This window comes from Caloenas nicobarica, chromosome 2, assembly GCF_036013445.1.
Source record: "Caloenas nicobarica isolate bCalNic1 chromosome 2, bCalNic1.hap1, whole genome shotgun sequence".
NCBI classification, from domain to species: domain Eukaryota; kingdom Metazoa; phylum Chordata; class Aves; order Columbiformes; family Columbidae; genus Caloenas; species Caloenas nicobarica.
Window position 1 is genome coordinate 32,848,329 of NC_088246.1, and position 26,314 is coordinate 32,874,642.

Here is a 26,314-nt window from a genome sequence, read left to right on the forward strand (position 1 = left end):
TGCTTTAAATATTCCTTCATATTTGTGCTAAAGATATAGTGAAAGTGGTGTATATTTTACCATCATTACTTACATATGTAATGATTATTCCACAAGGGGCTCATCCCCTTTCTAAACAGAAAGGCAAAGGCAGTAGGTCTCATGAATTGACGACATGTTTTCATGACCTTTGCAAGCCTGCTATCTCTGTCATTTTGATCTTTTACAGAGGCAGGACTCTTTGCAATTAAAAAGAAAATCCTTTATTTTCTTTTTACTCATTACAAGTTCTATATCTGTATCTCTGCCTGATACTGAGTATCATACTATCTTTGTGGAAAAAATAAATAGTAAATTCTTGTAGTAGAGAGATCAGAATGGGAATGTGTAGTAGAGAGATCAGAATGGGAAAGATCAAGCGTATCCTTTCTCATTAGCACTGTAAAAGGAAAACGAAAAGAAATGAAACGTATTAAAATTCTTTAAAGTATGTAAATAGCTCGTTCATAACCAACAGATACTTTTCAAGAGCAAACAAACCTGTGCCATAAAGAGTATACAATTAATCAAGATCATATATTCCTTTCCAGTGTGAAAATCACGTATCCTTAATCTGTTTTTCAGAATCCTCAGTCAGTAGCAGCTCCCCTGGATCAGGTCCCAGTTCCCCAAGCAATGGTCCGACCAGCAGTATAACAGAAAATGAAACCTCAGTTTTGCCATCTAACATTCAAGCTGAGGTAAGACTTCTCTTTATTGCGTAGATAATTGCTCAGTTTTCTGGACTGGAGAGATTTAAGAATGCAATTTGATGATACTCACAAGCAGAGTAATTGCAAAAGATAGAATTATCAGGGATAGGACACTGCAGGCTGACATCAGAGTATGTTATATGTGAGATGCATATTCATATATGAGATGCATATTCAGGAGGCCAGCATATATGAGATGCATGTTCAGGAGACTCTTTGGTAACAAAAGTCTGAACAACAGCAGCAGTGATGCTGCTGGAAGAGTGGGAGGAAGCTATGGAAGGAACTTGGAAGCATCTGTGTTGCTGAACATACCTTCTGGGATAACCTGAAGAGGTGCGCAGTGCTAAATGCTGATGAAGAACTTTCACATGTAAAAGAGTGATTTAGGCATTGGTGACCCTAGCACTTACGAGTTACGGTGGTCCCAGGTTCAGATGGCTGCTGAAGTAGATTTTTTTTAAATTACAGTATCAGAGTTAGGTGACTAAATCCTTTTTCACATCTGCCTTTTATTTTCCAGTACTTCAGTTTCCTTATCAGTGCAGTACCTACCAACATAACTGACATGCAAGGAGTCTTCAATACTCATTTTGTAAAGCGAGACTGTACACAGAAAGAATCTTATCTACTCTTTATTGTTTCATACATACATGCCTATAACAGCAGGAATGCAGATGGTAAATCAGTTGCGATAAACCTCATTTAGCACAGACGACATGCCTAATTCATTCTTTCCATGGCAGTATTGAAAAGGGACAATAAATGAATGCAACTAAAAGAGAACCAAATTCCACGATATTCTGTATCCAGTGCCTATACTGACAGTAATTCCTGCTTTGGTGGCAAAGTTTTCTATTAATTGTTGGTTTATGCTGTTTGTGTTAGAGAAATTGCATAAGAAAATGGGATTTAACAGAGTTTTAGCTGATGGAGCTATTTCTCCAGGTCAGTGGCAGGACATGCACCTCAAAAAAAACATGGAATGGGCAGTTCAACCTCCAGCAGTGGCTTTTCCCCATAATGAATTAATTGTGTGTGTGAACTATGATCCAAGGGGCAGGTGGGTGACCTCTGCACACTGATTAGTAGCCTCTCTCTGGCCCGTAACCAGAAAGGAAAAAAAATTGCATTGATGGCTAACATGTGGTCTTGCCTCATAGCCCCCCTGTATGTGATTGCAAAGAAATTTAAATGATGCAGAGTAAGATCCATCATTTGGATTAGAACAGATCCTAGTTTGGTGGAATTAAATGGTGTATTTTAACACTGGGAATGTTTTAGATAAAAAATTGTGATATGTAGATATTAGTGCAGCATTAAACAGGAAATCTTGTCCAAATTGGTCTTTTATTGACTTGAGGACACCTCAAAATGCAAGGAAATAATGTATCGGACTGATATATGGTGCTTGTCACTTTGCATGTTATAGTTTCTGGACATTTGCTCACAGTGTTGAACCACCATCAGACGTGTACAATCTGGTCAGGCTGACAATCTCTATTTCGGGAGATCTGGAAAGGTTGTAGCAAGAACCAGCAGAGTTATATTTTGTTTATTAATGGAACACTGCATGTCGTATCATTTGCCATTACTATGTCAGGCATCAGAAGTTATAGGCCCAACATACAATCACAGATGCTCAAATGAGCCTAAAAAAGTTCCTTTAGAAGTTGAGTTCTGTGTGTTGGAGTTGGTCACTTTGCTCGCTGGAAGTTTGCTGAGAAGCTGAAACTACTGACTTCTATTTCTGGATCCAGGCGGGGATTTCTTTACCTCTCTGGTTACTTGATTCTTAATACTGTGGTCCTGTGGGCTCAAACATTTTTCCATGAATCTCAACTTTAGTGCATTTTGATTTCAGTGGAATTTTCTTTGGTAGTTTAACAGCAGCCAAACTTCCTGTATATCTCTTTTCTAGTTTAGCATTAGCTGCCAGCTCTCAAAGGCTGTATAATCAATTTTTCATCAGATACACAAAGTACAGAAGTTTCTAATAATAGGATAAGTGTTCCAAAATCACCCAAAATATCACTTGTTTTGCTGTAATCCCGCATGACTCACATTGCTGTTGTTTCATAATAGTTGTTGTGACATTTGCAGTAAGTGTTGTGCTCATATCTGAGTGGGTGGATAGCCGTGGTTTTCATGGCAGCAAATAAAAACACTTTTTGCTGGGGGAAAACAGGTTGCTATGACAAAGAGCCATTTACCAGTAAAACATGAGTCAATATGATAAATGATTGCACTCCAGCGCATAGACAGAATTAGAGCTTTATCAGTAATGAAAGAGTTTCTGAGAGTATTTTTGCCATATCCATTTGAACAGTGAGACTTTTAAGTGGTTTACCCTCCAGAGCAGACAGTAAACATTTGCATTTTTTTTGAATGAACAAAGGTACAGTACAAATGCTACATTTTTGCAGATAATCTTTTACTATCACAGTTCCCTTAATGGTACTTTCAGTACCGTTTGTTAAAACACTGATCTCATTATCTGAAACTCGAAAGTTAAACTCAAGATTTTAATTGCACCTTATAAATAAAATGCTGTTTTTATTAGGCCCAGTTGTCTCCAGTATCATCAAGGTTCACTGCAGTAGCTATTTGTCTCCTGTAGCACGCCGTACACTTTCAGGTCACCTGCTGTGCTGGGGCTAAATCTTACTTGCATGAGAAATGCAAGCAGGATTGAACCCCTGCGCAGCATGTCCCTTGAGCTCAGAGAGACAACCTGCCTTAGTCAAGTGAAATGATTAATCTTAGCCATTCACAGCCTGGTCAAAAGCCATTGAACACAATGGAAAGTTTCCAGTTGGCGTAAGCAGGCTTCAGATAATTTTCTTTCTTTCATTTGTGCTTTGCAGAGCAACATTTCTTAGAATATCGCCTGATTATACAAGAGACATAAATAACATGCACGGCAGATAAACACGTACTTGCTTTGTGCAAACCCGGAGCACTATGTTTCTAATGCTCAGCTCCTTGAGGTGCTCTTTGCAAGTGGCTAGTGGCAAAATGTGTAGGTTTCTGACCAGCTGGTGAGCTTTGCTTGAAGTGTATGTGAAGAGAGTCTAATTAATTAGGAAAAAACCCACCCCAAAAGCCTGAAGAAGTAAGAATGTAATTATGAATATTCAAAGCTTTGACAACCTTACTGTAGATCCACAATTTATTAAAGCCAAACCATTTCCTCTTGCCCTCCTGAGGTATAAACGCGCGTATAAACACAGGCGTTCCTGCTTCTCAGCAGCTCCTGGTACCAAACCAGAAGTACAATAACTAATCATGGTTACTTGGTGATCAACATGTACTGTTACATTAAATTATTGTACTCTGTTTCAAGAAAGAGAGTAACTTTGTTGACAGGATATTTTAAGCATCAGGAAGCAGGTTCCATGGACCCAATGAGTAAGTGCATAGAGGAGCAAGTAAGGCAGTCGTCTTCAGGGTAATTTAGGTGCCAATCGCAACCATCAAGTCTGCATGTAGGAGAAGCACCATGGTTTAGCCGTTGTGCTGCCAAATGACACTGCTGGCAACTCCAGTTTGTGCCATCATGTCAAGGTATCGTCAATTGTGTAAAAAGAGAAGCTGCAGCTGGGGCCACGCAGTTATGCCTCAGCATATGCAGGACCCTAATCTCTGCAGGTGGGCTACTAAACTTCTTTTGGGAGATGAGGTTTAACTGACGCTTAGACTGATATTACCTGAAAATATTTTTACAAATATAGTTACCTCCCCAAATGAAAATTACTGATTGTTAGCACTATTAAAAACTGGATGGAAATGCTCTTACTAATAAATACCTGTTTTCAACATTAAACTCTCATGGTACATAACGTGATTGACTCTGCTTTGTGAAACAATCATGCTTGACCTTAATGTTGGAATGCGCTTTACTACTACACACATTGTCACTGTTACCTTCGTTAATTCAAATCTTAGAAGGTAATAGTGGCATTCTGAAAACCAAAAAGGAAATGTGCGTTTTTGAAGTGGCTCTGTATAAATGCTGCTGTTGCTACAAATTTGATTGTATTCTAGGATGCACATTAGAGTGGCTGCACTGTCTTTTTTTCAGTTAAATCTTTGTAGTCTCCCTCAATAATATCACCATACTTGGTTTTATTCGTGGTCAAAGGTGGATGTTATCAAGGCAAGACACTGCTAGCCAGGAATTAATGCAATATACAAGTGAAGTTTCTTTGTTTCATATGCTATCTGTTGACATTCCCTAGGTACCAAAAGAAAATTACAGAGATAGACTTCTACTGTTATTGTCTCAGTGATAGGTCATATCTCCAAACAAACTGTATGAGGAAGGTTATGTTTTGGAATAACATCCTGTGTTTTTGTGCTTAACCACCTTTCATTGATGGTCTGAAGTTGCATTGTATTAGCACAAAGTATTTTACAGAGTTAATTGATATTCCAGGTTTGTCCAGGGGAAAATCTACAGCTCCCCACAACATGCTTGACAAGTTATTATATTTACTTTAGTCAAAGCTCAAGTGTGCAGTATCCCTCTTGGAGGTGGTCTATTATTGGAGTCCCATATGCTTTTTGTTTGGGAAGAAAGCAGTCACTGTGTCATACTGTTACACAGGGTATTCTTTTTCAAGGATGTTGTTCCCTTGGGGACCATATCATGCCAGAGTTCCTAAGTCTAATAAGACCTTTGTAGCTCTTATTGTGTTAAAGTTCTGGGAGGGAAGCAAGAGTTAAACAGAAAATGTAATTCAAGCAACTATACTAGACCACATGTTGAAAAACATGACTGTTAAAGCAGAAAGGCAAAGGCTTCAAAAAGATTCCTGTTGTGGTAATGTAACTTTTTATGTTTCTTCCCAATGAATCTAGAATGGAAAGGCAGAGGGTGATCTTTGTAGAAAGTCTGGTTTTACTTGGCAGTAATTAAAAATCTGTCAGCAATTCCATGTCCTTGAAAATTATATCACAAGGCTTCAGAAGAAGTGTTAAAGATTTTAGCTTGAAGGGAATTAGGAAGGCTGTGAGGAGTATCACACCATCACAGAATGATAGGACACTGGTTTTGTATATATGCAGAGAGAGAGAGAGAGTAGATTTTTTTTAAATGGCAGATGTGGCAATCCGCCTCACTCTCTACCCCAAATTCCCACGTCAGTGAAAGTAAGTAATGTGTCTGAAAGATCCCCATATCACGATGAGTAAGAACTTACATGGATTAGGTAGAAACCACATTTCATGTCTTTTACAACAAAATTTGTAATAACTGTGGTAAAGGTATAATACATCCACATTCATGACACCTTTGATTTGGCTAGATATACTCCTTAATTCATTGGCTAAATTCCCACTAAGTTTCTAGTAGTGAAAGTGCAGTTGATGAGAAGAACTGATGTTGAGCTGATGAGAAGTTAATGAGAAGAGATGGTCTTGGAATCCTCAAGATTTCGGTTTTGCATGGAAATTTTATTTACTAACCAAGGGACAATCCCAGACATATTTCAGTTGTTTTCTTAAGAAAAGAAATACCAACAGCTTTGTCACAGGGACAGTACTTTTCCTTATCTGAACCTCATTGGGTTGCAAACCGATGCATGATACATAACTGGCTTTCGATGTAGCAGGGTAATGAGGATAAAGTAACCAATATAAAAAGCTTGGAGATTATACGTACTTGTTTTTCCCCTTTATTCCAGCATCTGGTTTCACAGCAACGCCTTTTGATACAGGATGAATCCGTGAACTTGCTGAGTCTGTACACGTCCCCTTCTCTGCCCAACATTACCTTGGGACTTCCAGCAGTACAACCTCAGATCAGTGTAAGTGACCAGTCTCAAGCCTTCCTGTCTACTTTGGCTTCCAGAAAACCTACTTTCTGACTATTCTCTTTTTTTTAGCATTTTGGAACATAAGCAATTCTGAGTAGGAGCCGTTGTTGCATTGGGCAACATCTGAACATTTAAGGGCACAACCTGAAAGCAATAATCACTCCTAATCGCAAATAAACAAGTGCCAGTGTGGAGCTTATCTAAGTATGGGCTGCATGCATTGCACTTATGTCTGCAAATCTGATAAAAGATTTCAGACATGGTGAGAAGTATATGAGGAGAACATTTAGTGTAAAAATTCAAATTACATGATCAACCCTATCTGGTAAAGTACAGCACCTGTAACATTTTATGAGATTCCAGTAGCAACCTAAGCTGGACTGAAGCATTCTAAGGGAAGAATCTAGTATTCCTGTAGCTAGGTTTGTTATTTGAGGGGTATGCTATCATCAGACAAATAAAATTGGTAATATGTGAACAACACTTCATATTTTAATGACAAGTTATATTCACATGCGTTTTGTTCAGTCTGCAGCAATCACCTTTATTTAGAGCTAACTGTTAAGTTAATATGTGAAATGTATGAAAACAGACATGGAATGTATGGAAATCCATGCTGATGGATGGGATCTTTAGATCTAGACCAAGTACAGTAACCTAGAGGTGAAATCTGAGGCTCAGTAAAATACCTGAAAATTTTGCCACTGGTAAAAACTTAGCTTTTCTGATTTACAGCAAAAAATGTAAAAATACCAACATAAATGACATGGTGGTTCTAGACAACAGTGTGTAAATTCTGAAGAAATTTTAGCCATTTAAATTTCTTAGAATGTGAATTGGTAAATTCTATAAAACTACTATGGGTGTAATTACAGCTTTCCATGGTGTAAAAAAAATCAAACTATACAATCCACTACTGTTTATAAGTGCTACTTAATTTCAGTGCTAAATGTAGTGTCAAGTTAAAGTTTTCTGTTATTTGATGTCTATCTCAGTATGTTTACTGTTCTCACCAATAATAAATTGCTGTAATCCAACATTTTAACATCAGATATAGAACTTTGCAAAGAAAATTGTGTAAGCTTTAAATCAGTTCTCTAAAAGCCTTTCATGAGATATTTATAAGCAAATTATTGTGTTGAAGGGATGGAAAAATTGAACTGATCATGAAAGGTATTGCTTACTTTTCCAGACAATAGCATCAAAAAATTCCCAGCTATTTCAGAAAAAAGTATAACTAGCTTCAAAGTAATTTTATAACATTAAAATGAGAAAGAAAATGTTTCATTTTCTCGCTCAAATCATATGAGCTTTTGATGTGGCCATCTAGCAGCAAATATTACTTTTGGCATTAGAAGAAGCAAAGGGGTTGATTTATGCAGGTAATGTTTATTTCTGTTACCAGAATAAGCAGTTGCAAATTGAATATAAGGTTTACTTTGGTGTTTGTTTTTCAGGGAAGGGTGATAGCAGAGTATAAAGTAAGCATACACCCAAAAAATATTCCTGAAAAGCTTGGTTTGCCTCATTAGAATTTTTTTAATTTAGATTATCAGAGATACCATTTTTACCGTGTCATACCATAAGTGGTTATCTGCAAGCCTCAACATGCTTATTTCTGTTATTATTCTTTCTGCAAAAAATTGTTATTCTGCTTTAACTGCTCTTTAAAGAATTTTTTTAAACTAGACAACAAAGAAATATAAAGTACATTTGCAATGCTGAAGGGCCAAAACTTCCAAAAGCTGTAAAACAATAACTGCAATTTATAAGGCGGATTTGAAATGCCACACACATACAAGAGCTCTTGATGATTCTGTAGGTGAGAGTTTAACTATACAAATTCACTTTGCAAAGGGTAAAACTTTTATTTGTGCTGTCCTTCAGGGAGTCAGGGAGTGCTCCAGGAAAAGTAATAGCTTCCCACTACTACAGGTAATTATTTTGTTTTGCTGATTGGCTTGCTGTCTGATAGGAAGTTATGTGAAAAACCAAGCCTTGCCTGTTCCAAACTCAGTGGAAACTATTCCTCTGATCCCCTGTTTTCCTGTGAAGGAGGCTGTGGGAAGGTCTTTAGGAATTTTAAGGATAGGTCCTCTCTTTTCATTAATAATGTTCTAACTAGTAGTTCCGTATGCTTTGGCTTTTATTACTGGGGTTTTTTAAGTGGTTTCATTACTCAGTTTCTCACAGTGTTACATTTAACTGGCATGTTCTTCCTTCCTTTTCATTTCACAGTCACAGTGTAAGATAAGGACATTAACCTCTTCTTCTGTATGTATTCATAAAGTATGACACTAGACCATCTAACCAAGCGGGGATATAAATGGCCAGGTCTATGAAAAGCAGTTACCAGTGCTGTTGTTCTTTGACAGGCTTCATCATCATTCAAAGAAAAGCAGAAGGGGGAGACCCAGTCGCTCAGACAAGGAGTGGCCTTGGCTGGACAGTATGGGGGGAACGTTCCTCCGTCCTCAACTCATCCTCACGTTGCTTTGGAGGGAAAGCCAAATAGCAGCCACCAAGCTCTCTTGCAGCATCTGTTACTGAAAGAACAAATGAGACAGCAGAAGCTTCTTGTGACTGGTAATGATCAAGGCTTCAACACAATCATAATTTAAGATGTTTTTAATGACATTTGTATTCACATTAAACTAAATGTGGTAATACAGATAGTATCCATCCTAACCATTGTGAAAAGTGGAAGGGTGGTGTTTTCCCCCTTTAGTGATTTTGCTCCAGTCTGTTAGCCTGAAAGAATTCAATGATTACAGAAAAGGGAAAATGATTACTTCATCACATTCTTTTGCAGCTGCTGAACTTCCCAGCGTGGCGAGGCACGTGGTACATGTCCCGCTGCATCAGCGCTGATGCAGAGTTCTGCAATATACACCCCTTTTCTCGCTGAAAGCTTTCTCTCCTATTAGAACGATTAGTTTGTTGTTCTTCACATGGGAGTGAAATGTCCCTGTTTTGCAGGAGCAGTTCCTCTTCATCCACAGTCTCCTTTAGCAGCGAAGGAGAGAGTCTCACCTGGCATAAGAGCTGCTCACAAACTGCCTCGTCACAGGCCACTGAATCGAACCCAATCAGCTCCTCTTCCTCAGAGTACTTTGGCCCAGCTGGTCATCCAGCAGCAACATCAACAATTTTTGGAGAAGCAGAAACAGTACCAGCAGCAGATCCACATGAATAAGGTGAGTTCCCAAAGTAAGGAATTTCACATAAACATGAAGGCTGAAAGCCAATAAGGAGGTTTAGGTATCGGTTCCATGTGGCCATGGTCAGTAGACAGTTTCTTGCAGAAATATCTTATTTAAGCATAGTTTATGTATACATCTGTATAGTGTATAGATCTTCATTTTCAGCTTTCTGAAATATGCTACAGAGGTAATTTGTGGTTCTTGACAGCAGTTAGAATACAATTCAACAAAATAGGGTTCACTGCATCTTACAGGTTTAAATTACAGGTGGTTTCCTGTTGAACAGTAAATGATGCCTTAAAGATTACTAGATTCCTATCCAACTTTTTAGCTTTAGCAATCATTCCACGCAGCTGCCTTTGAATGGTATGTTAAGCTTTCTCATTGTGGACTAGTATTTGGAATAAATATATAACTCATTTGAACTCAATCAGCTAATTAAATTTATCCTTTTTTGTGTAAGAAGCTTACTAAACATCTGGAGAAATTTTTAATCGGTTTTTATCAAACCAACCTTTTCTCTGTAAGTCAATTAGTAACATGAAAGTTTGTAATCTATATGGTGATATAAAATTACCACATAAGGAGAACGACAAGAATGTGCTATTGCTAACATCAGATACAGAGTTGAATTGCACCCCTCTTGCCCTGTAGAGTAATGCCTTATTCTGAGAGGGGGAAAGAAGTAAAGGAACCATCCAGTAATAAACAAAGAACAGCAGAATCTAAACAGATTTATCAGGAGCTAATGCTTCTACAACAAATGTGATGCTGTTCCCTGCTCTAAATGAAATATGCAAGTAATTAAATGCTTGTATCTGGAGAATGTTTTTCTGCACTTACTACGTAGCTTTCCAAAAGTTTTTTGCTGGAGTTCCTCTAGTAATTCAAAGACACTGATCATGCATCTTTAGTTGTCTTCTTTTGTTTGAGGTTTATTTAATAACTATATGTAAGAGACAATGGCAAAGAGGGAAAGATGAAAAGCAGGCATTCAGCCCTTATACCTAAGAGAAAAGAAAAAAAAAAAAATCAATCCACCTTACTGCGTGAACTTCCCAGGGGGTAATGATTCTTCGGAATCTACTAAGAATTTCCAACAAAATTAGAAACAAACCTAGAGTTTAAGTACATAGTTTATACAGTGGTTTGGTTATTAAATCTTGTCTTAATTAGGAAAAATGAAGACCAGAAAACTTCAAAGTTCAGAGCTGATCCTTGCATGTTAACCCCTCTCAGCTTGGGTGTTTTGATTACTCAACTAGGACTCCAGTTGGCTTTTCTTTGAGTATGCATTCCATATGTTTAATCAAGATGGCATATGTATATCTTGTAGCCTCAGGTTTTGAAAATATTTCACCTGCCCTCAATTGTCTGAAGAGAAAAGAATTTTTACCAGTAAAGTGCTGAGTCTTTGTGCTGTTTGTGGGTATTCACTACTAACCGATCAGTTCATGCATTCCTCACAAAGCAAGGAAGCCCACTGACATGTTTTGTTAGATCATATGCTTATTGACATAAATTCTACCATAGCATTTGGGGATATGTGCTGTGGCATATAGGGACATTTGTCCTGACTGTGAAAATTAAACTTGAGTTGCGTAAACATATTCCTAGTCACATAGGACTAGAAATGCATTGCACCTCACAAGAACTAGGCTGGATAAGGAAGTAAAAAGACTGCAGTTGCTTTGGGATAATGCTTGTTTCAGTAACCTTTTTTTTTTCTGAGTTAAACCACAATGAAAATATATGTTAAGGAGAATGATTCCCTCTCATATGTGAAATACGCTTTCATTCTCGTGTGGTTATTTGTGACGAAGAGACAAAAGAATTCCTTCTTTTAAAACCTAGTGAACCTAGCTTTTATTCTCTGAAGTATAGGCTATACACATATGCAGATAGTAGAAACTTAAGTTTATCCTAGGGCCTTTAGCTGCCTCAAACCTCCATAATCTACTTCCTTTGCCTTCATCGAGAGCATAAAACACCCAAGGAAGAATAGGATTGTCCTGCAGCCACAGCAGCAGCGGGTTATCCGTGAATGAAAGTGGTTCATCAGGTTTCACAGTTTGCAGCATCCAGGTTCTTCTGCAGCACTGTTCTCAGAAGAACAATTCTGATGAATACTACTAAAAAGTGTCAGTGCTCTCTCTAATCATGTATCTATCCTCTGCAAGAATACTGACAACCAGGAGGATTTCTTACATACTTAAAAGAAGAAACTTTATTTTTTAAAACTGGAATTTAAGGGCAGCCCATAGACAAGAGAGTGAGAAAAGATCAAATCAAGGAGTGGGTTTTGAGTACTGAATTTAAAGCTATATTCTTTAACCTTTTAAACTAAAGGTTTAGGTTGAACACCTGCACCTTCATAAGGTTTTTGAACTCTGATAGCATGGTGGAATGTATTCTGTTCATTCTTAAAACTTGCTTCTATTTTCAGTTGAAGTTATTTCTCATTATATAATTTGCATGGCTTTACAATCAAACTTAAACCCTGCAAAGTTATTCGAACCTTAAAACTATAGATATTCTGGACCACGTAGCAAAGCAACACGATATCTTCCCATTTGCTAGGCCAAATCTGGGTATGTATCAAGGAAATACATGCACTTGTTATTTTCCATTGTTCTGTCCATTACTCTTCTGTTCATAGGCTGTATAATGAGATCTTCACAGAGGTCTAATTCCCTCCTTTTCAGTCATGAAAAATGTAGTGGGGTTTGGTTTGGCTGGGTTTTTTGTTTAGGTGGTTGGTTGATTTTTTTCTGTTTTGTTTTGGTTTTAATAACAGATACTCAAACATTCTCTTAAAAGTTTTGGTGAGAAAGACCAGAACCTTTTTAAGCTGACAAGACTGAATTGCCAGTTGATCAAGCACTTAGAACAAGTTAATACCTTCCTTTCCTTTTCCCTTTCTCTTTCCTTTTTTCCGTATGTTTAGGACTTCAAGTACTTAAGGCTTTAATATATTTCAACTAAACCCAGTATTTGAATGTTTGCCCTGAACTAAGATGATATGGCATGTGTCAGCACTCCCTGAAGGATGTTTTTGGTCAGATCTTTTTGCAGACATATAGGTGAATCTTTCTTTAACAACAGAAAAGGAAGAGTTTCTTCCTACCTCATTGATCTTGTATTTATCTTGTATTAAAAAGCCATTTCTTTTCTTTGAAAAAAGAATATACTTCAGCAGCAAGCCTGTGCTGCTGTGAGGGTGATAATAAGCAAAATCTAACATAGGTCAAAGGTAAAGAATTCCCGTGGATCATTTCCATTCTGAAAAGAAACAAATCATTGCCAAGAGGTGTGCCTCTGTCCTTAATAACAAAGAGAAGATCCCCTATGGATTATTTCTGGTCAGCTGTCAGATGCCAGGCTTTTGATGTGGGAAACGGTATACGTCTCCACTGAAGTCTGACATCTATACCTGCGGGATCTAGTATGCTGACCTCCTGAAAACATTCTGCAAATGTTGACATCCCAGCCAAAAGTAGGTAGAAACGCTCGTCCCAGCTTTCTGGGCTAAAAATAATAATGAATGTGCAGTAACCTGAACTCCACTTGTCTTAGGGAAGATCATCTTTGCCATTGTCAGCGTTAATATACTTCTGTCCAAATGACAGCTTATTTCCTCATAAGGCCCTTTGATCACCATTGCAGATCTTCATTCTGCTCAATAAAGGGAATCAAAAGTCTGAAACCCCCAGCTAAAATTATTGCAGTTAAATACAAAAAGACCACCACTACATAAAAACCTTAAAACCCTGATGTTATTTGTGTATCTCTGTGTCTAGAAAGCTTTGACCCTGCAACTTCCAGAAAAAAGGGTGATTTTGATGTAACTAATGTAAGTTCAAAGCCCCTAGCAGAAGCCTGTGTTCAAGAAAAATCTCAGAAATCTTAGTGTAAGGAGTATATTAACAAAGCCCTCTGTCTTTAAAGGTTATTTTTTGTCACATATGATGAATAAAGCACTTTCTCCATGGAAGCTAAACCAACGCTATCTCCACTAGGACCAAGATTTCATTGGATCAGTGTGGCAACCCTACATGTGTTCTTAAAATAATTTATTCATGGCATTTTGACAATTTGTTTTCAATGGTAAAATCCTTCTCTGTATTAGAGTAGTAAAGGTTAAGATAATGGGGCAGTTGGTAGTGTGCAATAAAGTATGGGAGCAGTATGGATAATATTAAAGCTTAGATAAGGAGTACCTGAATTTCAGTTTTCATTCCAGGATGTTAGTTGGTTTAAAGCATCTTTGTATAGGGAATCAGTGACTGGGCAAGACTGTGCAGTAAAAAATCCTTGAGAAAAAATATATAGGAAGTGAAAATTTCTTCGTGCTTTGGATGGTGATTGTAATTGACCAATATCTGTTAAAAAAAAATATGGAAAAGTAGGAAGATTATTTGTTGTCAATAGAAATATTGAAAAGGTACAGTTAAACCCAGATTAATCATTCACTTCTCTGAATGATATTTTATCAAGTACAGAAGACTGAATCAGCTTCAGCTGGGGTAAATTAATCTAGTTTCTTTAAATATATTACAACTGAAGTTTTGGCTTTCCAGCTTACACATCTGACTGGCATCTTTTGAAGGTGAGAGGCAGAACATTTCTTCTTTCAAATATTGCTTATAGCGGGGGATTTTTTGGACACAACTATAGCAACAGCAGACTATGTTTGGAACTGAAAAACGCCCAGAGTCTTTTCTCCCTTATTGAGAACTAATGTTTAAGCCACAATGCAAAAGAATGATTCTGACAGATAAATACATCCCTTAGAAATGTTGTGCTACATCAATAACAGAGACAAGCAGGTGCCGAGTCGTTTCAGTACATGTAACAACATACACACCTGATCAAAGTAATCTTATAGCCATAGGAGAGGAGAAAAAGTGTGCTCCATAAGTACAGGCATGACTTCTTAGAAACGGCCACCATGTATTTAAAATAAACAGTTCATTAAGGAAAGAAATATATGAGGTTGCTGTTGTGGAATTTTGTGCTTTGCCTCTTTGTAAAGAGGGGCTGCAACTAAAGGACTTATAAAATGGTCTGTTGCAATGTCAGATTATTAATACTTACCCTTCCGTTTTTCTGTAGAAGCAAGTACGTTACATTGCATTTGATGTCTCTTTTGGTTGGACTCTTGCAGTTATACAACAGAGTTGATGTCTGTAAATGCTTCCTCTCCTGCTGCCACTATTTACTTTGGCTCATGCATATCCCTTACAGTTTAATTTCCTGAAAATAAAAGGGGAAAAAAATATAGGTTACATTAACATGAAACCATTTTTTTTTGAGTGATTCCTTTAGTTGGAATACCAATAACAGTAATGTCTACTGGTTAAAGAAAACGAATCTGTATAACTCTAATTTATTAGTGAAACAAAACATGGATTTATTATTATTTTTAAATCTAGTCTTATTAAAACTTAGATTAAGCGGTCACTTTTCCAATATCAAATATATGCATAAAAATGAGGATTTAAAGTGAAAGATTTAAACATTAAGTGTAAGCAGAAGTATCCAGCTGCACAGCGAAAGGGCTTGAGCAGTGTTTCGTTCAGGACTCATTTTCTGCCATGTAATCCAGCTTTAGATAGAGAGATAAGATAGAAATATTGACTCTGAGCTGATATCTTTGCACGTCTCCAGATAAGTAATTTTCCACGGTAGTACCAGAAGATATAAAATAAGATGTTTCTGACTTAGGAGAGCTGAACAGTCTCCTGGTAATGCTACTAATGTAATTACTGGAATAAGATGGGGCCAAGCTGCCTTTAAAAACCACCTTAACAAATATGAAAGCATGGTGGTGATACAGAGAAACGAGTCAGCTGTGGCTTAGCAGACTGAGCAGCAGGAGTGTTTTTTATGTTTTGCCCCCACCATGACAACCACCCCGTTTTCTCATCCTCTGTCATGCAAGAGAACATGACTATAGTGCCTCATAGCCCCTGGCCTGAGGCTGATTAAAGTCACAATGTAAAGGATGGTTTTAATAAGATTTTGCAGTAAAGATGATAATATGATTGCACTTTGTAAAATCTGCTGTATAAATATATAAAGACTTTAATTTCACAGAGTTTTAGAAAATTTAATTTGTTTAGCTCCTCCTGTTGCAGAAGTCTAGAGCAAACTGCCTGCTGACTTCCATGGGCTGGGAGCAGTCTCCAAAACAGTAACACCACACATTGAAATGCACACAAATACCGCTCCACTCTCCACAGCGCCCTTACATGTGCTTGCATCACTCCACTGGTGACACGCAAAAAGCATTTGAAGATGTTCCGCATATAGATTATGTACTGCAGTCCATCATGTGTTTCTTCAGAATGCTCATCAGCAGATCGGTGCCATATAGCAGCATGAAAAAGAAAGAGCCTGACATAGGAGTGAAAAAGCATAAAAGAAAGGAGAGCAGTAATGAGCTAAATATGTCTCTTTGCTGTGGACATGCACTTGTTTTCTCTTGGCTTCCCCTGCAGAATAACCCACCTGATGTCAAGTGACTGGCACAGGGAATGGTTTACAGATGGATGAGCATCAATGACTCTCGTAGCTGTACATGATTATCTGTCACACAGATGTTTCAGCTTGTGTTTGCTTGCTCACAGCCAGCCAAGCAACCAGCCCTGCCTTGCTTTTCTTGCTTGAGGAGTGAAGGGAGTTTGCCCACAGATGTGTAACTGAGTGACAGAGAAGTGTACCCGAGCCGAATACGCGTAGTTAGCTTCAGTGCCTTCTTGGTCAGTGTCATCCCCTGAGAAACAACTGGGAGAGATTTATGGGTTTGATCTGAGAAATTTTCCAGATGCTGCTTAATAAAAGGAGACAATCTGCATTAGTTACAGCAGTAAGGATTCCCCAGCTTAGAGCTTGCCACCTGCAGCAGGCAGGATACACGTGTTGTGATTTGCCAGTTACTACAGTAATGAAAAGGGATTTTTTATTTGTTTCTTTTTAGTAAGCCATTGAAGTCTCATTACTCCTCAAAAATGAAGCTTTGCTGTAACCGAAGCCTGTAGACTTCCAATGTGGAATTTGTTTCTCTGCTGATGGAAGGCTTATGCATCAGAGCATCAACTGGAACTGGGCAAACAGATCTTTCAACTCTTGTTGGCTTTGTGGGAGTTCCTGAATCCAGCTGTAGCTTCTTGATCATAGTTTACATGACAACCCTGCCCTTCACTAGGGCAGCGTTTTTCTATGTGCATTAGCAAGCAGAATAAAACTAGACAGTCCATGGTTTGTGACAAAAATAGCTGTACAGAAGCCATCCAGTAACTCAGCATATAGTACTAGCTAAAATTCCATTTGAAAGACTTGATAGTTGGTAGGGAAGGCAGGCAGGAAGAGCAAAGTATGTAAACATAATGGTAAGAGATGTGGGGTTTTTTCCCCTCAGTATATTTGGCCTTGGTGATACAAATCAAGTGGGCCAGTTGAATAAATCATAATTACTCATTTGACCCTGCAGATGCTTACTCACGTGTCTGATTTGTGCCTCTTTCAACAAAGTGGGGATTTTTTTCAGTTTTGGCTTTTTGGACTACATCTGGACTATTTTAGAATATATTTGCTGCATCTTAAATAGTAAAACATAAAAACGTACTTGATTGCAACACTCAGGCATCTGGCACCTCAGCAGAGCTTTACAATAGCAGTTAATGGTGTAAAACCAATATTGTCTGGGTAGCTGTGTTATATCATCACTGCTGAAACTGAGATACCTGTACCGTGCATGACGAAAGCTGTAGTCTTTCCAGTCAGAGACAGCCGTGCTTGTAGTATCTTTGTGCCACAGGAGGAGGGACTGACACCAGCTCTTTGTCACCACTCCTTTGTTGCCTTTCAGAGCCTTGGTGCTTTGATTGATAGAGAGGCTTGTGTGAACATTGCCTCATTTGCTTATAATAAATATTAACCAGATTACTAACTGTCTTTTACCTTAGACTTCCTTTATTATTTTGTATAGTGGAAGATGAACTCTAATATAGTTTAATAAATTTCTGCATTTGTTTGAAGAGGATGAAGGGAAACTGATTTCGCTTAGTAACCAGCTGTAACAGTGTAAGAGATGCGTAATGTTTTCAGTATTCTGCCTCATTTTTAGTTTAGTGTAGCACGCTCTACGTACATGATACTTTCTACTGCAGAAAAACAAGTGACCTTTTCCTTAGGAACTTTGGTTCTTTTTTCCCTGTACATTAATATTTCAGCAATGAATCACTACCTGGGTTTGCTGCAGAAGCTTTAGTATTATCAGTGCAAATCCGGTACTTCTCACTGTTTGGCATCAGTGAAAGGAGTCCATAACTGCCTTCTCTTCTTCTCTTTCCAGATGCTCTCTAAGTCCATCGAGCAGCTGAAGCAGCCTGGCAGTCACCTGGAGGAAGCTGAAGAAGAGCTTCACGGCGACCACTCGATGCAGGAGGAGCGAGGTCCCACCAGCGGTGCCAGCGTTAGGGCTGAGAGCAGCGGCGCTGCTGTGGATGACAGAATAGGACAGCAGGTGGGGGCTGTGAAAGTCAAAGAGGAGCCACCGGACAGTGATGAGGATGTTCAAACCCAGCAAATGGAATCTGGGGAGCAAGCTGCTTTTATGCAACAGGTAATAGGCAAAGATATAGCTCCAGGATTTGTAATTAAGGTTATTATCTGAACATCATGTGCGTTTTCTAGGCTTTGATAAGCAATTGTGTTTTGATTCACTGATCTAGTAAATCCTGATTTACTGTTTAAATAACCTAACAAAGGCAGAAGTGTTGTATGCACACTTGAAAATCTCATTCTTATGGCCACTAATTGAGAAAATACCTGTTGCAGTCAATTATTCTACATAAATCTTTGCATAATAGCTGATAGACTTTGTATTAGCTCAGGATTACCTTACATCGCTTAGTTCTAGTTAAAGAGAACTCATGTCACATAGCTTGTTGAGATCAGCAATTGCTGGAATTAGTTTCCAGACCTGATTGATGAAACATTCTTCTTTGATTTTTGAATCCTCTGACTTTTGCTTTCAGCTATCTGTATATACTGTATCATACTGTAGTCTTGAACACTGTTAACATTAGGGTAATTTTTTCCCCAGTAGACAGGTACTGACTGCTATATCAGTGGTCCCAGGCTGATGTATAAAGTATAATTCAGAGAAGAATACAAGGCGGATGTAAAGAGGCAAGGCAAGACACACTGTTTAAAAAGTGGCTTTTGTTTGTTTGGTTTTTGCACTGCTTAGTTAATTTTTCATTCTGTCTTATTTGATGATACTATCCGCAGAGACATCCTTCAATGCAGCAGATGCGAGTAGTGGTGAGAAGCAAAATGCAGCATTAGGTTCCAATCAGTTATTAGGATATTGCAGGAAAAGCACGGAACTGTTATTGTTATCATCCGATAGCCAATCACTTGGGGTTCTGTTGTTGTTGTTGTTGGTTTTTTAACAAAGACTAATCATGCAATATCGCATAACCTTTACCGCTAGGTCTCACGGACAAGTACTAAAAGTAAGGGGTGTGCATAAAATGCCAGCTTGGCGAAAGGAAACCTCAGCTTGTCGGTGAGCGTTTGACCGGCGCTGAGTCGAGCACGGTGCAGCCGGTGAGCTGGCGTCCCCTTTCCCGGCTGCGAGATCAGAGCGGGGCGGGATGCGGTGCAAGGGCCCTGTTTATTTAAGTCGATACTTTGTCAGGTCCCCGCTGTTCTCCTGCAGAAAAGTGATTTTGGGAGGGGGGAGAGGAAATGCCTTATGGAAACAGGAAGCCCAAGTGATTCATGTGCTGAGGAATGCGGGGCGGGGGGACGGGGCAGTGCTCCCTCTGTTTTTAAAGGCACTCTATGAATTGATTTATTGTCAAAGAAAATAACAAAGCGAGTAGGGAAATTGTTAAGGAAGCTTTCCAGTGAAACATTTCCTTCATATTCCCTTTTGATATGTTTACCTTGTTTTATAGGTTTACTTTTGTTAAGCTAGTTAAAGATTCATTGTATTAAGATCTCCTTTAATATGGATAATCCCAAACTGACCTGGAATCCTTGTCAGGTTTTTTTTTTCTATTAAAAATATTTATATTTCTAAAGCTGAGGTATTTTAAGGTGCAGTATCCTGTTTCAAAAGAGATAGCTGTTTTGCCAAATGTAGAAATTGTTCTAAAATATGTTAGTAGCATGTGTTGTTTACATTATGCTCTAATACTATTAAATCTCTTCTAAAATGTTGCAACTTCTAAAGATACATTATCCTTTTTCCTAGAAAGTCTACAAACAAATGACTAAATAGTTGCTGTAAAACGAAAGGCCTCCTGAAATATAAAGATCATCTTAGATATGAAAGATTTACTGAGAAAATATAGGTGATTTTTATGTGTGCTTCATATTTGAACAGAAATCTTTCTCCACTTTGGATGAAAAAAATCACATTCCCATAAAAAAAAAGTAACTACATGTTTTTCCCATTATGTATAATTTTCATTTTATTTAAAACCTAACATCAGCCTCAACAAAAAGGGATAGTGCATCTTTTAAAATAAATTTTATTTGGGGAGAAGCTTGCAAATGAGAAGACTTTTGTACAATATCACTTCAAAGACGTATTCACAAAGGACAAAAGATATTTTTATAGTGTCATTCAGGTGAGAAACCCCAGTACATTAGTGAACTTTAATTTCAGAATCTTTCAAATTTAGATAATATTAAAATAGAGAAACTACCTGGAACCAGTGAAAAGGAAAACTGGGTTTAAACAACCACATTTCTAATTGATAATTGTCTCTTACATTTTAAATCTACTGTATTTATTATAATTTGCACCCTTAGAGGTGATCTCTTGTTTTGTGTTGTAAATATATTCTGTTTGTATGTTCCCGTTTTTTGCCTTCTGATATAAGTCTCTTCCTTTCTCAAATAAAGTTTTTTTTTTAAAAGATCCCCTTTCAGATATCTGACTTTGTGTAAAGTTGATAACTTAGTTGTGCTTTTGCTTTGTATAACCAAATATGTTTACTACACATTGTTGAAACAATTCAGGCTTTCAGAAGCAAGGTTTTTATTACGCGATTCTTACAATGATTACACAAAGTCTTTTTTCGGTCTCTTGTTTTATCCTACATCAGCCATTATAAGTTTTAGTGAATGTGAAAATATTAGTATTGCATGCTCGTTTTCCCATCATGGCATCTGTCTTGAACACGTGATCATACATTGTACCATATTGGAGAGGTAAAGGCAAATCCTGGTTGCATGGCTCCTAATTATCTAAAATTTAGATAATGAACCGGAATAATTTCCATGACATTTCTAAAATCTGCCTGGAACCCGAAATGTGTTGATCTGACACTGAGCTTATACTGACCTCTTCAGTGTTCCTCAAGACCTTTGCGAAACCAGAGTCCACCTGTAGATATGTGGGGGAGCAGGGAATCCACAAACTTTGCAGACTTTAAAGCAATTTTGTGGGATGGTGAAGTCCTGCTTTAGAGAAACACCTAAGTGCTTCCATGAAGATGTTAAATGTTTTACTGCTTTGTGACATTTCCTGAACTTCACTTCAGATCTACAGAGAGAAATAGTTTGTAATGCAAACCTACCTCTGTTGCTGAAGTACATGAATTATTATTCCCAAAAGAGTTCAGAAAGTCATTACATTCTCTCTCTCCTAACTGTTTATTTAAATTGCAAAAGCTCCTAACAGCATTGATTTTGATATAATTTTAACTAAAATAAAATGTTTTCAAAACCATGTAAGAATAAATACTTGCGTAAATCAAATTTAATTATTTTCACTGATATACCAATGAAGTAATGTTTTCTCAATAATAAACCTCAAAAAAACAGGTCAAAAAGTCAAGGTTTAGCTTAGGAAACCTTAAAACTAGCATTAATAGTATACTGCTTGCCCTATTGTTTATTATGGATTTAGAATCTTGTGTCTAAATCATGCTTTCAGTATGGATTTTATTGAGATGCCTTTTGTTTAAATACTTATGTTGGAATAAGAGGACCAGCCTTAAATGTTTTAAGTTTACGACATTCTTGTTTTAGAGGCTACACCTAGACTTTTCTAGGAATTGTGTTGTTTTTTGTTTTGAACCATAGATGCTTATTCTGTCCTGTTGTCCAAAAAATAAAGCCAATTAAGAAGTAATTCGTACTAAATGAGCAAAAATACTTCATAATATTCATCTACTTAAGACGGACACGTATTACTGGAATGTAGATACTGTACCATTAGCCTTTTTTTCATCCTCTGGCATTAACAAAATTGGCTTAAAAGCTGAATGCCTCAGCAAAGCAGAAGCACTCCAGACACTATCACAACCGCTCATTCTTTCTTTTCAGCAACTCATTCATGCACTATCTTCATTCCATTTTCATTATCATCAGGATCACTAAGACTTCATACATGTTACTTCAACCAACTATACCCTGTTTTTATCTTCACTGGCATTCTGAGGTAAAAATCTATAAACATTAGTCCCAAGCACCAATCTAAAAATGTGTACTTATTTCTCCCCCTTATGAACACTTCACAATTTGCAGCCAAAATTAGCTGAGTTAATTTCCTTGTTGTATTCTGTCCCACTAGCAGCATGTCCTACTTATCCACTTAAGAGATGTTTGTTTGCTTTTCATTTATTTGTTTAGTTTCTGATTTCCTTATGCAGTTCCCATCATCTGGGTGGTAGTGAGGCTTCTATACCTCGTTTCTCAGTGGAGGAATATAGCTTAGAACATCATATACTGAATTGCTGCTCAGGCAAACAGAAGAAGAGCATCCTGGATAAAGTTATCCTCTCTGCACTAGAGCAATAATCCCAGTGATTTTTGTGGAATTGTACCACTGTATTTGTTAGACACTGTACTTTGAATTTGGTAGATTTTGTGCTTTGCATTTGTTTTGTGTTTTGTTTCGTTTGTTTGGTTTTTTTTTTTTCTGTTCTAGTTTAGCCTAATTTGGAATTAGATTTAAAGGCAAAAAATACAATTAGCTCAAACTGCAAAGCCAGCAGAAAGGCTGGGTTTCTTGGCCATGCTCACACACCCATGTCCACAAGCAGGACTGGGAAGGGGCATCCTTTACGAGTGTCTTGGTTTCTGGTCTCCATTTGCTGAGCTCGTGTCACATTCCTCCTGCTTAGTTTGATTCTGGCCCCATAACTCATCTAGCCCATACAGGATAACTTCCCCAGCTACCTGTGGGCACGTACAGCTGTTGGAGACCCCAAGGGTTACTTCATCGGCAGCTGAAAGTCAGAAGGGTACGAGCTTAGTAACTTGAAATCATTCTTCAGCAATGTGTAATTTTCTGTGGTGACTACACAGGGGTCTTAGTAGCTAGACGGGTTTGATGGACCAGGTACTTACTTGCAATTCAGTGCTTGAATTAGCTGATTGAGATGTTTTGAATCTGGCTGCGGAGCCCTTGTGACATTTGTTTTACTTCACATTTCCATAGCTGCCTCGAAGTGATTGTATTGACTCAACATAGCTCTGAAACACAAGGGTGGGTGGGTGGAGGATATGCTGTTAGAAGTACCCTTCTGCACACTTGATCCTTCCAAGGCGGTAGCACGTTACGACATATTTGGCCTTGAGAAGAGCTGTGAAGGGCAGGAGAAATGCAAAAGTAAGTTTTTAACAATGCCGGACTTCCCAAGATAACATCCACCTCCTCTCCTCCTTCCCTCAAATGATGTTGTACCTGCTGTCCTATATATCCTAGCTCAATTCATCTTTTTTAGGCTACCTTAGTTGTCTCCATTAACTCCTTAAGCCAGTAAGAGAGGAACTAACCTTGTGCTGTTCTGCCCTTCCTCAAGCCTGTGAGTACAGAGATCCTGCGTAACACAAGCTGACACTACGATTTCTGGGATCAAACTTGAGCCATAAACTGTCTGGATGGAGGGAGATGATGGGGGTGGAGGGCAATGTACTGGATTTGTTTTGTGAAAATTAGTCATCCATCTAGATGAGAAGCAGCTCCATCTAAATATTTAGCCAGCTTTCTGTAGCCTTTACTCTTAAGGTCTTGTCCATCTGTATCAAGTTTTTAACTGTAGTCTTTAAAAATGTAGTTTTCTATCAAATGCTACAGGAAGAATAATTCTCCGGTGTTCTGTTTTGGGTGGTTTTTGTTTTGTTTTGTTTTGGTTTTTTAGTGCCACTTCTGTGTGAAAGTGCATAATAATTAGAATAGTCAGAAGTCATTTTTCTTTCCCAGTTGGCTTTGCAAATGATCCACTTTTTCAGAAATTATTTCAAGTCTACTTTCTTAATAATTGCCAAGGGGATTATTATTTTTGTGTGTCTCTCCTATTCTAAACTTTCAGCTACAGAAGGCAATAAGACTTAGCACAAAATTAAAACAAGAACTGAATTCTCCAACCAACCATGTTGTATTGCAAAATAGCATTTCACAGATATCTGCACAGAATAATATTGAGAGTGCTTTTCTTTTTTGATCCAAAATTTTTTATACAATCATTTTGGTTGGAAGAGACCCTCAAGATCATCGAGTCCAACAAGTTTATGCTGCTTTTTCTCCTGCAGATACTCATGGTGGCAGCACCTTGATACTTCTGTTCCTGCTCCCCCTTTTGTTAGAAAACGCAGCATGTAAGGAGACCACTGAGACACCACCTGGCAGAATTAGTTAATGAAGGGGTACCTAACTAGCGTGAATCCAAAGTCTTTAAGTCCAGATCCCAGTAATTATCAATTCACATTTTGACAGTCAGATTATATTACTTTCATACCATTTTGCAATTTATTGTTTCCTATATCAGACAGCATGGGGTTTTATTATTATTGTCATTGAAAAGGATTATGTGTTCTTGGAAAGCTGCTTCTTTAAATGCTTCATTTTTGGAAGGATCCTGCTTTGTCCTCTGAATCAGTCTCTCTCTGTCAGACATGCAAGCTTTTATTTTCCTCCTTCCCTTAATATATGAGACTGAATAAATGCACACTGCAGTATAGTGCTGGCTAAAGCTTTATAAAGCTCTTGTTTAATGCCCTGGAAGAGCAGCCCAGCCCGAATGCCTTTGGGACATAGGTGCTCTAATGCAGAAAGCAGTGCACAATCTGTCTCCTCTCATGTTCTGGCCTGTGACCTCTTGAGCCCCAGGAGACCAAGGAGGTCTTTCTGTTCATACTGCATTTCCTCAACAAAGGGTCTTGTGAAAATTACAGCTATGACATGGCAGCAACGCAGCAATGGCAAGGGCTTAAGGAGGCTTTGCTCAGGTTCTCTATAAAGCAGCTAGTGAAGTCTGGAGGATCCAGTCTCCAACACTTTTCCTTAGTCTTTTTCTTTTGCCCCCATCAAGAAGGGAACTGTGATAGTTTTTAAGTGGCAGCTTGCAGATTTTTAAAGCCGATCTCTGTTATTGAACAGACCCAAATGGAGCACAGGCCAGAAATTGGGAAATGCTCTGCCCCGTGCACAGAGGGATAGCTACCAAGACCAATTGCTTGTAAGGCTTGCTCTCCTAGATCTTCCTCTACTGAAAATACAAGTTGAAGTGTGACTGCACATCGGAGAACATGGCTCCATCACTCAGCTACCTAACTCCACACAGGGGCAGGTGGTGATCAGGTTTCCCTCATTTCTCACCCATTTTGACATCTTGCCTTATGGCATCAAAGTCCCCCAAGCCCAACAGCACATCCCTTGCTATCTTCCTTTTTTTTTTTCAGAAACTTTCTGGTTCTCACCATTTTCCTACATTCGTATATGTCTTTTGTCATGGTTTCCCATTAGTTTCTGCATAGATTTTAGTTTTCTGAAGCTACTGACTTTATACAGAGAGTTTCAATCTTCTTTGTTAGTGTTTCTAGCAGAAGAATAAAAATGAATAGAGGTGCCATCACTGTGGGCTCAGCCCAGGGACACCTCACTTGAATAGCTCCGGTTTGGCCGTTTCTGCATGTAAATAGGCTTTGCTGAAGATGCTAATGATTTCAGTTAAAATACGTGCAGCATTACTCTTTGAGCTATGCGAGCAAACTTTTTCATAAGAATCTCCATCCCTTCTCAGGCAGGCTCTGAGAAGAAACACAGGCAAAAAAAAAAGAGAGAGGCAGGAGCAAGGTTCATTCCTATAGCAAGAGACTGCGAATGAGCAGGGGGGCTGTTACTTATCCATGTTGGTGGACAGCACACTAACAAAGCACGCTGCTCATTTTCCAAAGTCTTCTCCGAGAAGCTGGATTATTATAATCAACTGCTTTCAAGTTAGTGACTATTATATGTCATTCTTACAGTTGCTTTTTCTCTCCTGTAAAAGTAGTAATCCTTCCTTTCAACCTCTCTGGCCCTTTCCCTCCAGCTTTTAATGAAACAAGAAACTGAGTTAATGTGCTTTGAGTCATTTTCAAGGTCTGCTTTTGTGCAAGAATCTGTACTTTGGTAAGAAGCTATGTCAGGGGTAAGCTGACCAGGAGGTGCTTTGCAGTTGACACGCTGAAGCCCACGCTTGTTTCCAGCACCATCTGGGTCCAGTTCTGTGGAGTGATCCAGTAGCTGCGCTCTTGAGCCTTT

At 38.3% G+C, this 26,314-nt stretch overlaps 1 protein-coding gene across 3 annotated transcripts in view; it reads left to right on the forward strand.

The window, feature by feature from the left end:
* Positions 1 to 26,314, forward strand: part of HDAC9 (histone deacetylase 9) — a 280,108-nt gene that overhangs the window by 76,617 nt on the left and 177,177 nt on the right. For 2 of the 3 annotated variants that reach the window (XM_065627266.1, XM_065627267.1), the window contains exons 7-11: positions 604 to 719; positions 6,419 to 6,541; positions 8,926 to 9,136; positions 9,530 to 9,747; positions 18,113 to 20,689. In XM_065627266.1, the coding sequence (XP_065483338.1) occupies positions 604 to 719; positions 6,419 to 6,541; positions 8,926 to 9,136; positions 9,530 to 9,747; positions 18,113 to 18,433 (989 nt within the window). In that variant the 3' untranslated portion in view covers positions 18,434 to 20,689. Of the gene's footprint in view, positions 1 to 603; positions 720 to 6,418; positions 6,542 to 8,925; positions 9,137 to 9,529; positions 9,748 to 18,112; positions 20,690 to 26,314 lie in introns of those variants that run through there. The other variant, XM_065627268.1, reaches the window with a different exon arrangement.